This window comes from Dromiciops gliroides, chromosome 3, assembly GCF_019393635.1.
Source record: "Dromiciops gliroides isolate mDroGli1 chromosome 3, mDroGli1.pri, whole genome shotgun sequence".
Taxonomy (NCBI): domain Eukaryota; kingdom Metazoa; phylum Chordata; class Mammalia; order Microbiotheria; family Microbiotheriidae; genus Dromiciops; species Dromiciops gliroides.
In genome coordinates, this window is record NC_057863.1 from 271,133,664 (window position 1) to 271,148,485 (window position 14,822).

At 36.1% G+C, this 14,822-nt stretch overlaps 1 protein-coding gene across 8 annotated transcripts in view; it reads left to right on the top strand.

Annotated features, from left to right (window-relative positions):
* The window catches only part of SYNJ1 (synaptojanin 1), a 120,195-nt gene that overhangs the window by 33,382 nt on the left and 71,991 nt on the right, over positions 1-14,822 (top strand). For all 8 annotated transcript variants that reach the window (XM_043995321.1, XM_043995319.1, XM_043995320.1 and 5 more), the window contains exons 4-8: positions 348-615; positions 1,883-2,108; positions 3,057-3,140; positions 9,269-9,330; positions 13,919-14,015. In XM_043995321.1, the coding sequence (XP_043851256.1) occupies positions 348-615; positions 1,883-2,108; positions 3,057-3,140; positions 9,269-9,330; positions 13,919-14,015 (737 nt within the window). The remainder of the gene's footprint in view (positions 1-347; positions 616-1,882; positions 2,109-3,056; positions 3,141-9,268; positions 9,331-13,918; positions 14,016-14,822) is intronic.

A 14,822-nucleotide genomic window follows, 5' to 3' on the forward strand; every position in this document is an offset into this window, starting at 1 on the left:
TGAGTCCAGGGCCGGTGCTCTATCCACTGTGCCACCTAGCTGCCCCTAGGCACTTATTTCTAATGCCTTAATTAAAGGTTGAAGAAAACTTCTTAAGGCTGCTATGAATAATTTAATAAAAATTGATACTACTCTCTTTATATTTTAATATTTCAAAGCCATGTAAGTGTTAAAATTAAATTTTTCTCTTTTTGTGAGTATGTTAGTGAAACTTAGAATTTCCCAGATGTTCTCAATAAAAAATAAGAACTTTAGAAATGAGGAAAAAAATAAGACTACTGAAAGAAAATTTAAAATTGTGTTTGAAAACAACTTGGAATTCATCAAATATCACTTTGGTCTTATAGGTGATGTAATGGCACAGTATCTGGTTCTAGTCACAGGATGCATGTCTGTTGGAAAAATTCAAGAATCTGAAGTTTTTAGAGTTACTTCCACTGAGTTTATATCTTTAAGAATTGATTCTTCAGATGAAGATCGCATTTCCGAAGTTCGTAAAATTTTGAATTCAGGAAACTTTTATTTTGCATGGTCTGCAACTGGATCAAGTTTAGATTTGAGTCTTAATGCCCATCGTAGCATTCAAGACCGCACAACTGATGATAGATTTTTCTGGTGAGTCCATGTTTCCCATTATATTCATGTACTATAAAATTTTTCTGGTTAATATTAGAAATTTGATTAGATTAATTTAATTTAATTAGATATTGTTTATATTATCTGATCTTTGATATAGAATATCATTTTAAATTGAGAAATGATTTTAAAGTATCTAAACTTGAAATGTCATCAGTGGAATTTCTGTGATATTAATAATGCCCTGGCTTGATAATTATAATAATACCCCACTTATCCAGCAATCAGATTTCTGGCAATTTAAACCTTCTGGAGCCAAAGTCTCAGTTTTATTTATTTATTTTTTTGGTCGTGGAATATCATGTTACATGAACAAAATGAATTTGAGAATATGAACAGAATTTATTATTTTAATAAAACAAGTTATATTGAAATGATATATGTAACTACGGTGTCCTTGGTAATTGGACATAAATGATAAGAAAATTATTACAGTTATTGTTATGCAGCCAAAAAATTTATATCGTTTTTCTCATCTTGCTTTCAATTCTCCTGTATCTATAATCAACATCACCATGGACACAGAGGATTCAAACCAGAAAGAAGACACACAGAGAGGTGGAAATATCTTTTTTCCCCCACGTATATCTATCTCTCTTTATATATGTAAATATGCATATCTACATATACAGATGTATATGCATAAGTACATTTTCCATATATCTCAAAAGCCTTCCCAGGATTTCTTTATATGCTCCAGTTATTAAGATAAACATACTTATTCACTATCTCCTTTATTGATACTTTTCCTATGAAGTATTACATTTGGCACCTAAATTTTCTTTTTGAGGATGACACAAAAAGACTGTCTAGTATTTAGTAAACTTTTATATTTGTGTAGCACTTGTATTTCACATCCATTATCTTATTTGGTTTTTACAACAATCCTGTAAGGGCTGTAGGGAAAGTAATAGTCTCATTTTTAAAGTGAGAAAAGAGAGATCAGGTGATTTGTCTAAACTTACAAAGCATGGAATGCAAATCACAAAATAGCCAAATGTATGCCCATCATTTACCCAGCTTTTTTTGCAGCCTCATCCCATGTTTCCTAATTGGACAGTGTACTCTCTTAATGATGGATACATGTTGGATGAATGAACTCAGTTATACTGTCATTCATTTTGTCTACATCCACATTTTAAATAACAATGTGTATGCAAATCTACCCATTGAAGAGCACTTGGGTTGAATTGAAACTTTGCTATATATTTTATTTTCAATAACCTAATCTAATTTTTTTCATTAGGAATCAATCACTACACTTACATCTCAAGCACTATGGTGTGAATTGCGATGACTGGTTATTACGCCTTATGTGTGGAGGAGTTGAAATTAGAACCATTTATGCTGCTCACAAACAGGCAAAAGCTTGCCTTATTTCGCGTCTAAGTTGTGAACGAGCTGGGACCAGGTTTAATGTTCGGGGAACAAATGATGATGGTCATGTTGCTAATTTTGTAGAAACAGAACAGGTATTAGATTTTTTTTAAAAATCTCTTATTTCATTTAATGTTTCTAGAAGGCCTTAAAACAATCTAATTACATATTTTCTATGTAACTCAAAACATTTTTCATAACTGTAACAAAGTCATTCCATGGTCTTTCATTGCTTTACTGGTCATTGTACTATGGGTAAAAAGTTTTCTTTAGTTTTTCCAAAATGAGAGCTTTATAATTTTCCAGTTATATGTCAAGTTGTACATAATACCACAAATTACTTAACTATTTCCTTAGTTTAGGTATTGTCAGATGAATACTGAATCATATAGTGCTAGTGAATTTTTTAAAAGATTGATTTTTGGTTAAATCAAACACACTTTGAAACATTTTTTTTTAATGACACAGGTATTCCATGCTACTGTTAGAAATTCAAACTGAAATTTAGCCCAAAATATTTTATAATCCTGGATTACACAGGTGTTTGAACATAAAAACATACGCTCAGCAAATTAGTTTTGCAAAGATATAAAAAGCTTATTTTTAAAGTATAAAATTGTAGGACTAAAGAAAACCAAAGCCAGAAATCATCTATGGTTAGGATACCAAATTGGAGAGTTCACAAGGATATTGTTTCTCTTAGAAAAGTAATCAAAATACTGTATTTACAATGCAGCTTTATTAGTTTTAAGAATTTTCAATCCCTATTTTTTACTGCCTTAAGTTGTTTTTGCAAAATTATATATTGATTTTTAAGCAGATAAAGCTATTAAATTTTAGCTTATTAAACATATTATGGAACATTCCTAAGCATCTTGATTATAAAAATAATTTTGTCCAAAAGCTCAGGAATTTTAAATTAAAAGAATCAGTTGCCTTATGAGGTAAAGGAAGTATAAAATTTATCTAGCATGCAAAAAAATTTGAATTTTAAAAAATATATGAATATGGTTGACTACGAAACTTTGTTTTTTCCTCCTCAGGTTATATATTTAGATGATGCTGTATCTTCTTTCATACAAATCCGTGGATCTGTACCATTGTTTTGGGAGCAACCTGGTTTACAAGTATGTTTTTGACATTATGAAACATTTTTCTTGAGGAAAAATTCCCTTGAGTCCAAGAGCTTCTTTCTTCTCTCCTTTCTTTCTTTTTTCTTTTTTTTTTTGGGGGGAGGAAGGACAGGGCAATGAGGGTTAAGTGACTTGCCCAGGGTCACACAGCTACTAAGTGTCAAGTGTCTGAGGCTGGATTTGAACTGGTCTTCCTGAATCTAGGGCTAGTGTTTTATCCACTGCGCCACCTAGCAGCCCCTTCCTGTCTGCTTTCTTTATCAACAGTACCCTCAACCCCAGATCATTTAGTGTTATTTTTTTGCTATAATTTCATTTCCTTTTGGACATCTTCCTCTAGTTGGAACAAAGCACAGTGCCATTTCTTCTAAATATTTTAAAGTAATACCTTTAGGGTTTATGCTCAGCAATTTATAAAACTTAATAGCAATGTGATCTTGTAGAAGTCACTCAGCCTCTCTGAGCTTCAGTTTTTCCATCAGTATAAATGAGGTAAAAGTCACAGTAATTACTACAGAGAATTATTATAAGGAAGGTACTTTGTAAATTATAAGGATCTGTACAAATTTGAAAGGTAAATCAGTAAAATCACAGCGGTCCTCAAAGTGGCATTTTGCCACAGTAATTTTTGTGACGTCTAGTATACTGACTGAGTCAAAGTTCAAATTGTATAATGTGATCTTTGTCATTATGCTATTAAGCTGTCCTTGATAATTTCATTTTCTTTCTATTTAAGGGATGTTTATTCATCAGAATGTGGTGGATTTTCTTTTACTTAATACATGCTTATTTTACAGTGTTTTGATCTATTTTGCAAAGGAATTGATTAAGTGGTCTTCCTTTCACAAAAAGACATATTTCTGTTGGAAGCTCATAGTCTAGATTACTGTGATCCACCTACCATTGACATAAGTGTTGTTAATCTAAATGTTAGAGCCTATTCTCTGACAAATGAATCTCCTGTCAATACTGACATTCTTGCTTTAAATGAAACCAAGTCAACTCAGCAAGCATTTACTAAGTGCTTCCTATGTGCCAGGCACTGAGCTTAGTGCTATGTATACAAAGAAAGGTAAATGAAAGAATTCTTGCCCTCAAGAAGCTCATAGTCTAATAGAGGAGACAATATAAAAGCAACTATTTACAAATAAGAGGTAGGTAGGTAAGTAGATAGATAGATAGATAGATTATATAGATAATTTGTATTCACACACATACACAGGATAAATTGGAGATAATCTGAGAAGGTGCTCACATTAAAGGGGATCAGAAAAGTCTTCTTGTAGAAGTTGAATTTTAGCAGGGACCTGAAGGACTAGCAGGGACTAGCAGGAAGAGATGAGTGGGGAAAGAATTCCAGGCATGGGTGTTAGATAGCCAATGAAAATTCCTGGAGTTGGGAGATGAAATGTCTTGTGTAAGGAACACCAAGGAGGTTAGTATTACTGGATTGCAGAATACATGGTGGGGAGTAAAATGCCAGAAAATTGGAAAGGTAGGAAGGGGTCAGGTTATGATAGGCCTATAAAAGCCAGAGGAATTCATATTTGGAGAATCAGGGAACCACTCAGTTTGACTGGAATAAGGAGAAATGTCACTCAGGAAGACCTACCAGAAGGCATATGTCATCCAGACTTGAGGTGATAAAGGTGTGAACCAGGGTAGTAGCAGTGTCCATAGAGAAAATGGGGGCATATACAAAGGTAGAGTTGACAGTACTTGACAACTGATTGGTTATGTGGAGGTGTTGTTTAAAGAGGCATAAAGTGAAGATGAGATCTAGCATTTGAACCTGGGTGACTGGGAGAGTGATGGTGCCCTGATTCATGATAGGGTAGTTAAAAAGTAGGGAGGGTTTAGAAGAAAGATAATAAGTATAAAAAAGAAGTTATAGTTAAATAGAAAGATGGCCCAGGTCCTTCCTGGAGGTGAAGTAACTGAGTTTTGTCCACATTGTTTCATGGGACATTTGATCTTCTGATGATGATGAGAATTTGTGGGGGGGAAAACTACCATGAAGATAATTGATCTAGTTTCTATTGTAAAAGATGAAGTAGAGAAATCATATTAAGAACTTGATAAAATCCTCTGAATTAAATAACTTTTTAAAAACAACTCAGTAGGGGGCAGCTAGGTGGCGCAGTGGATAAAGCAGTGCCCCTGGATTCAGGAGCACCTGAGTTCAGATTTATGCCTTAGACACTTGATACTTACTAGCTATGTGACCCTAGGCAAGTCACTTAACCCTCATTGCCCTGCAAAAACAAACAAACAAACAAACAAAACAACTCAGTAATTTCAGTCCAGTGGTTGGCATAAAAGAAAATGGTACAAAATTAGAAGCCAAAGGCTTGTAGAATATTTAGATATTTTATACTTCTATTTAATTAATATTGTCATCAAAAAAGAGGAAGTTAGAAGGAGCAAGGGTGCAGGAAACACCACAGAAAACGAAATTTATTGTATCCTAAGATTCATTATTAATTTGGTAATTTTCAGATAGGCTATCTGTAAGACCACTGACTTGTTAGAGTAGAGAGCAAATTAATGCTAAAACAGAAGAAAAAAGTAATAGGCAATGTATGGTTAAGAAGATTGAGTTCAAATCTGGCCTCACACCCTTCTAGCTATGTGATACTCCTCATTTGCAAAATGAGAATAATAATAGTACTACACACCTCAACCCACTTTTCAGGGTTATTATGAAGATCAAATGAGATAATTGCAAAATACTTAGCACAGTGTCTGGTACATCATAAGTGCTATATAAAGGTTAGGTACTATTCTTATTATTATTAGCAAAATTAAAGCAACTCCAACCTGACCGATTCAAACAAGTTGCTGATTCTGAAAAAAAAAAAATGGGAAAAGGATTGAAGAACTGACGGACACAAGGGTAATTTTCTTGCCATATGGAGAGAGGCAGCAGCCACTAATTTTGATGTATAATCTTAATAAGTACTTGTAAAATTGAATCTTACAAAAGAGGAATGTAAGACAATTTATCATTATTATCCCTTATAAAATAATGTGAAATTGTAGAGGAAAAAAACATTGCTTCCTGAACTATCCAATTTCTACTTATCTCTAAATTCCCAGATCTAGTGTGTTCTGTTTTAACCATCCTATTCCATGTGAGTATAAAAATAACCATATAATAATAAATGATGAGTGTGCTTCATGTCTATAGTCCAGTGTGAATCAATGGGAAAAATACGCTGAATTTCAAACCAAAAATCTACTTATACAATCCTCTTTTTGATTTTACTCCTTCATCATCTACTCTTGCTCCTTTCTTCTGACAACCAGAACACTTAGTCAACACTTAATCTGTCAACTTCTCTCTCTCTCTTTTTTTTTTTTTGTGGGGCAATGGGGGTTAAGTGTCTTGCCCAGGGTCACACAGCTAGTAAGTGTCAAGTGTCTGAGGCTGGATTTGAACCCAGGTACTCCTGAATCCAGGGCCAGTGCTTTGTCTACTGCGCCACCTAGCTGCCCCTGTCAACTTCTCTTAATCCCTCTCCCTGACCTTGTTTGTTTTATTAGACTATCTAGGACTGCTAGTATTTCCTTTGTTTTTGTTTTTTGGTTTTTGGTTTTGGTGAGGCAATTGGGGTTAAGTGACTTGCCCATGGTCACACAGCCAGTAAGTGTCAAGTGTCTGAGGCCGGATTTGAACCCAGGTCCTCCTGAATCCAGGGCCGGTGCTTTATCCACTGTGCCACCTAGCTGCCCCCTAGTATTTCCTTTGAAATGTAGATGACTCTTTGGTTCTTTATGAATGGAATGTAAAAAACCTGCCATTTATCCACTTTATGTAACATCGTCCTTCCTTGGGGTCTAAGGAACAAGAAGGGAGCATACGAAAGAGTCTATTTTTTTTTTTAATTCCCTATGGCTTATATTTGACCACTAGTAAAAAATAACAGCCTCAAAAGGATCTGTATAACTCTGCTCCACTGTGGTCCTTTGAAAGAAAAGCTTTGCTTATTCAGAAGCAATAGATTTTTCTGAAAGATTTTTATAGAGATATTAGATGAAAAAGTAGACAAGTCCATGGAGTTTATGGAAGATAAGTATGAATGGCTAGTCATTCTAGGAGTAGCCCCAGGAGGATAATATTGTCAAGAGGCCTGGGCAATGTTCTGACTCCCTGGAGCCTTGTTTTCTGTGGTTATTAGCTCCTCAGCCTCCTTTCATATGGTCATCCCAGTGTTTACTTTCTGCCCCCCCCAAACCTTCCAAACTACTGAAGTGCGTTTCTCAGCTTATGGAAGCCATACTGACTGAAATAAAGGATATTTTCTTCCTACCCCAGATACTAGGGGTCCAGGCTATTATGCCTCTTGACCTCTTTTTTTTTTTAATAAAGTATTTTATTTTTTTTCCATTACATGTAAAGATAGTTCTCAACCTTTGTTTATACAAGCTTTACAATTTCAGATTTTTCTCCCTCCCTCCTCTCCCTCCCCCCTCCCCTAGACAGCAGGTAATCTGATATAGGTTTTATTTATATATATATATATATATATATATACACACACACATAATAACATTAATCCTATTTCTGCATTAGTCATGTTATAAGAGAAAAAAAATCAGAGCAATGATGGAAAACCTCAAAATAGAAAAAAAAACCCAACAGCATCAAAAACAAAAGAAATAGTATGGTTCAATCAGCATCTATACTCCGCAGTTCTTTTTTTTTTTTTTCCTGGATTTGGAGATCCTCTTCCATCACAAGTTCCCTGGAACTCTTCTGTGCCAGTGCATTGATGAGAAGAATATAGTCCATCACAGTAGATCAACACTCAATGTTGATGTTACTGTGTACGATGTTCTTCTAGTTCTGCTCATCTCACTCATCATCAGCCCACGCAAGACCCTCCAGGTTTCTCTGAACTCCTCCTGCTCATCGTTTCTTATAGCACAATAGTATTCCATTGTATTCATATACCACAACTTGTCCAGCCATTCCCCAATTGATGGGCACCCCCTCAACTTCCAATTCTTTGCCACCACTCATGACCTCTTTTTACCTATTTATGGTTCTTTTCAAGTCTTTGTGTGAACTCAAGAAGTCTTAGATTTGGAAAGGATGTTCAACAGAGTATTCTTTCCCATAGGGCAGCTAGGTGGCACAGTAGATGGAGCACCTGGCCCTGGAGTCAGGAGGGACTGAGTTCAAATCTGGCCTCAGACACTTGACACTTACTAGCTGTGTGACCCTGGGCAAGTCATTTAACCCAATTACTTCAAATATCCAGGGCCATCACCAGCCATCCTGATATATACCTTACTATTAGACCCAGATGGCTCTGGAGGAGAGAGTGAGGCTGGTGATTTTGCACAGTGCTTCCTCACTTAAATCCAATTCATTGCGAGTCATGACATCTGTCATGGGCCTCTGCGAGAACAAAGAACAAGCAACAACAACTAAAACAACAACAATTCCTTCCCATAACATGGAGGACTACCAGACACTACCATCTTTCCTGCCAACATCTTCTGAGATTCTTTGGGCCTTACCATCTGTTCTGCTTTTATATCCTGTAGTCCTCTAGCACTGTCATCTGACCTACTTAATGAAGCCTAAGAATCCCCCAAACCTTGCCATGTCTTCCACCTTAGGACTTGGGGGGGGCTTTCTGTCTACCCTGAAGCTGAACTTTGTTCATGTGTTGTTTTCTATATTTAAATTGTGAATTTCTTGAACACAGGGGACTATCCCATTTTTCCTATTTGAATTGTCAGAGCTTCACACAATACTTGATGCAAAATAAATTTAAATGCTTTTTCATTTGCTCATTCAAATAAAATATATTTACATGGGAGAGAAGTGTAAGCCTAAAGTTAAGTGCTCTTCAAAGTCCAAAGATCATTGCTAATATAATTAGGAAAGGTTATATAGAGAACCTATTATTTGAGCTAGGCCTTGGTTCCACTACTACCTCTGACATTTGCTACCTGTATGACCCTGAGTAAGGCATTTAATCTTCCTTGCTCATTTTCTTCATCTCTAAAATGAGAGCATTAGACTAAAGAGTCCCTTCCAGTTCTAGGTCTGCCAATTTATTTCACGTTCTTTTCTTATATGATTAAATATAACATTTTTTCTCAAGGTGGGATCTCATCGTGTTCGAATGTCAAGGGGATTTGAAGCCAATGCACCTGCTTTTGACAGGTAAAATTAGCTTTCATTTTAGTTAGGCTTTTGGCGTGGGGGGGGGTAATTGTTTCATTTTTGTAAATTTAGAAACTAAGTATTTTTTAGGCAGGGGTTTCATTTTAGCTAATTTATATGTAAAGTAAAATCTGTAATTCAAATTTTATTTTTCTGTGAATGTTCATTTAAAATGGAAGCTCCTGGCATTCAGAGCTATTATCTCTAAGGGTAGCAGAGCTGGGTCCCTTTTCTGTTACTGTTTTTATTTTGTTTTATCTCTGTCTCTTTTTCATTGGTCCACTGTTTCTGTGCTGTTACCAGTAGCAGAGGTTTGGGCTCTTTCTTAAGAAGGAGAGCCTGTGGGATTGAAGGTGGAACTGACCTTCTATGAGTTAATTAATGAATTAATTTCCATGCAAGGAAAAGGTTTGTAGGGATGTAGCTATGTGAGCTTGCCTATTTCTACCTGGATAAGATACTTGATGGCCTGTGGTATCTGCTGATACAAGGCATAGTCCACAAGCTCAAGAGGGAGCTTACAGAGGTAGAAGTAAACCAGCATCCTGCACTACTGAGAAATAACTACTCTTCACATTTATAGAGCACTTTAAGGTTTACAGAGAACTTTTCTCATAGCAACCTTTTGAGGTTGGTAGATCGAGTATAATTGTCCCTATTTTATAGGTGAGAAAAATGAGATTTGGATCTATCATCACACAAATAATTAACAGAGACAAGATTCAGGGCCAGGTCTTCCTATTACAAATTCCATTCCTGTTCCTTCCACTATAGAACACATTATCTTTCATAGTAGTAGGGCCAATGTCCGAACCCACGTCCTCTGATTCCAAATTCAGGACTCCATCAGCCAACATTTTATTAAGGGCTTACCATGTGCCAGCCATTATGCTAGACATTGAGGATCCCAGTACAAAAGTTAATTCATCTCTCCCCCTAAGTGTCATTTTACATGGGGAATCTGTTTAAAGATAGTTAATATAGGCTCTATACAAAGTAAAGACACAGTTGTAGGGACAGAGCACTGAAAAAGGGAAGAAGTCAGGGAAGGCCTCTTGAAGAAGGTGGACTTTGAGCCCCTGAGCCTGTCAGGGAGCTAGCAATTCAAAGAGATGTGGCTGAGGAAGGAGCACATACCACATATGAGCGACAAAAACTGTGGCAGGAGATAAAATAAGGAATAGCAAAGGCCAGTTCTCCTGAATCGGAGAATATATGAGGGTTAGGATTATGTATAATTAGCCTAGTAACATAAACATAAGCCAGACTGTGAAGGGCTTTAAATGCTAAGCAGAGGAGTTTGCATTTTATCCAAAAAGTAGTAGGGAACCACTGAAGCTTTGTGAGTAATGGACTGATGTGGCCAGACTTCACCTTTAGGGATGTTTGGCAACTGTGTAGAGGATGGGTCAGAGTGGAGGCTGGGGGCGGGGGTGGTGGAGATAATATGATAGAAAGGAAAAAGCATTGGATTTGGAATTAGAAGACCTGGAATCAAATCCTGTTTCTGCCACTTTCTTAACCTATGTGACTTACAGCCCTTAACCTCTCTTAGCTTCAGGTTTCTCATTTGTAAAATTAAAGGATAGAACTGGATGATATCAGTGGCCATGTCTAGCTGGCTCTAAATATGTGATTCTTTTATCTGCAAAAGGATGAGGTGAACCCATGGGAGGCAGTAAAGTCATCAAGAGAGTTCAGTGTAGAAAAAGAAGAAAGGCCTTAGAACAGAGCCCTGGGGGTGTACCAGTGCACAAAGGCAGAGAAATGGGTGATGATGCTTCAAAGAAAACAGAGAAGGATTAATCAGATAAGTAGGAAGGGAGCCATGACAGAGCTGTCTCATGAAAACCCAGGGAGAAGAGGATCCAGAAGGAGAAGGAGTGGGGTGATCATCTATGTCAAAAACTACTGACAGGTTAGGATGGATAGGATTGAGAACAGTCTGTTGGATTTATCCATAAAAAGATCATTGACTTTGGAAATAACAATTTCAGTAGAGTGACAGGGATTAAGCCAAATTGCAAAGGGAAAGGTGAGTGAAAAGTAAGAAAGGAGGTAACAAATAAAGCTTTTTTCAAGGAGTCTAATGGTATAAGAGAAAAGATATAAGATGGAAATTTGAAGGGATGATGAGGTCAAGGGGAGATTTTTTTAAAGATTAGAGATGCCTGCATATCTTTGAAGGCAACAGAGGAAGAGTCAGCGGCTAAAGAGAGGTTTAAACTGGAGAAAGGGGAGGTTTACAAGGGCAACCTTTCAGAGGAGATGAGAACAGGGGTAAAGCTATAAAAATAATAGTAATAGCAATAATAATAATAGCTAGCATTTATATAGTGCTTTAAAGTTCAAAGAGTGCTATACATATATTATTTCATTTGAGAGGGGTTGATGTTAGAAGGAGAAATGTCATTTCATCCTTACTAGAGCAAAAGAGACAATTTGAAGTATGGAATTGGGAAGGAGCGGAGCTCACAGTGGATGGCATCTTTTCTCTACCTTGCTACCTGCTTGTTTTACTGAAGAGTTCTTTGAGTGTCAGATTTCAAGCCATGGGAAATTATATGGGCAAAAACATTCTTGTGGATTCCATATCACACTATTTCTTAACTGGAAGTCCTTCTCTTTTCCACAACTACCATCACTTTGTTTTAAGCCCAAAACTCATCTCCCTGAGCTATTATAATACAGATAATACAAATTCCTCTCGTCTCTCTCCTGTCCAGGTAAATCTTCAAACAGCTTCTGAAATGATTCCTCACTTCTAGGCCCTCATCTCCAGTTGCATGCTAGATATTTCCCTGGGAATCCAAAATTGGCTCTTCAAATGTTTCACATCCCTCCAGAATCATTATTTTGTGTGTGTCCCCTCCCCCAATCCCTCCTCCAAAATTCCATACGTCTTTTTTGTTTGTTTGATTTTAATGTACAGCCATTCACTTGGGTTTGCAGCTTTGGAGTTGCTTTTGATCATTCACTTTTCCTCACCTTCCTGCTATCTGTCAAGTGGGCCTCCAAAACGTCTCTCCTCTCAGCTCACTAGCCACCATCACAGTTAAGGCCTTCAATCACTTGAGGACTATATTGCCTTATGACTGGTTCCTCTAACATCAGTCTCTCCTTATTCATAATACCCCACAGCTGTCAAAATCATCTTCCTAAAACATTACTTTGACCTGGTCAATCTCCTGTTTAATCTTCCATGGTTCCCTATTACCTATAAGATAAAATACAAATTGTTAGCAATTAAAGCCCTTCGCAGTCTTGTTCCAGTCTACTTCTCCAGGATTATTTCACATTTCTACTCTTCATTCAGCTAAGTGGTACACTGGAAAGAGTGCTAGGCCTGGAGTCAGGAAGACTTGAGTTCATATCCTTCCTCACACACTTGCTGTGTGACCCTGAACAAGTCACTTAACCTGTCTCAGTCTCAGTTTTCTCAACTATAAAATGGGGATAATAATAGTACTTACCCCCCAGGGTGGTTGTGGGAATTAAATAATAATTGTAAAGCTCTTAGCACAGTGCCTGACACATAGTAAATGCTATTATAAATGTTAGCTATCATCATCATTGATTCTGTTTTGGCCAAATTGACCCACTTGATCTTCCCCACATTTAGCATTCTGTTTTTTGCCACAGTGTCTTTGCCCAGATTTTCCTACATAGTAGAAGTCACATTCCACACCCCCACCTTTTAGATGATTTAGCTTCCTTCAAGGTGCTCCTCCTATAGAAGGCCTTTCCTAATCCCCCTGGCCCTTCGTGTCTCTCCCTCCTCAAATTATCTTTTATTTAATTATCTATTTCTATTGTTTATTCCCCTAGTAAAATGTAGCTTCTTAAGGGCAGAACTTTTTTTTCTTTCTTTTTTTTTTTTGTATGTGTCTGTCCCTAGTGCCCAACACATAGGTACTTGATATATTTGTTAAATTATATTAAATTAAAGCCTCTTAAAGTTGGGCTTTAGCCTGTCTTTCTAGACTTTTTTCATACTGCTCCTCTCCCCGTACTCTGATTCTTAGAATTGTTTGCCAATCTTATCCTAATTTCTTCTGTTCCCATGAATTAATGAGAACATTTTGCCCATATGGCTCTTTGAATTCTTTTCTACCTTCAGTGCCCCATCCAAGTTCTCATACTTCTTTAAGGTCTTCCCTGACTCTGCCTTCTTCTCCTTTCCCCAGCCCCTAACTGAAAGTGATCTTTCTCTCTAAATTTTCTTGTCACTCTTTTTTTTAACTTTATCACATTCCATCCTGTGTTTAACTTTTTTGTGTATGTGTTTAATTTCCTTTTCTCATGGGCATGGAAGTTCTGTTGACTATTACTCATATTGGTATTCCACGTGCTCTGTACATAATAGATACATAATAAATGGTTAGAGATTCAAATAGAAATGAATTTGAAATGGTTTTTGCCCTAATTTATCAGTTCCATGTTAGACATACTGCCATATGAGTGTTTTGTATAGATCGACATATCTATATATTGAATTTAATTATATTAATATATTGAATTAATATATTGAATTTTAATTATATTAATAGTATTGGATATACTGATTTTATCTTTGTTTCTTCAATAGGCATTTTAGAACACTTAAAAGTTTATATGGCAAACAAATAATTGTAAATTTACTTGGAACTAAGGAAGGTGAGGATATGCTAAGTAAAACTTTCCAGGTATGTATGATTAGCTCTTCTTTTCTCTGGTTCTTAAAAATCTAAGATTTAAATAACCATTATAAAATAACCTGAGTAGGTGCTTAAGCATGTAAGTCACTTCCTGAGAGAAGTATTGGAAGCTACATTAATGATAATTGCAGGCACTTATGTAGATTACTATAAGATTTAAGGTTCTTTTTTTATATACATTTTGTTTCATCCTCCCAACAACCTTGTGAAAAAGGGCCATCAGGAGACCTTTAATCTTCATACAAAGCTTGTCAAAGTAGAGGGTTAGAAATTTTTTAAAAGAAGATTGTCAGAGTTGTCCCTGATCCCTTGATTCTTCTCATCCCTTCACTATGTTCCAGATATGTTTAAAAACGAAAGAATGTGCTGTTCTCTTTGCTCTGCTTATTTAAACACTTCTTTGGGACAGTGAACTCATAGATATAGGTATATCATCCATTCATACTTAGTGCAATTTGTATAAGGCCTTCCATAAATTCACAGAGTATATACCCAATGGGCTGGATACTTTACCTTAGTTTTTTTTTTTTTAACATTTTGTGATTCAAATATCCATATAATGAACTTTGTGCTATTACCAAAAGGTTAAAAGAGGAAAGGCAGAGAAAATTAATCCCCTGACAGTGGAATTAGTCAATTTCTCCCATTTGTTTTCACTTTCTTACTTCCTTCTTAGAAACCACAATATTTGGCTTTTCCATATTGTAAAAATAGAAATAAATCCTTCTCTGAATAGTACAATAGTACCTCAAAATAATGTCTTTGGTTTTTTGGTTTGGGGTTTTTTGCATCTTA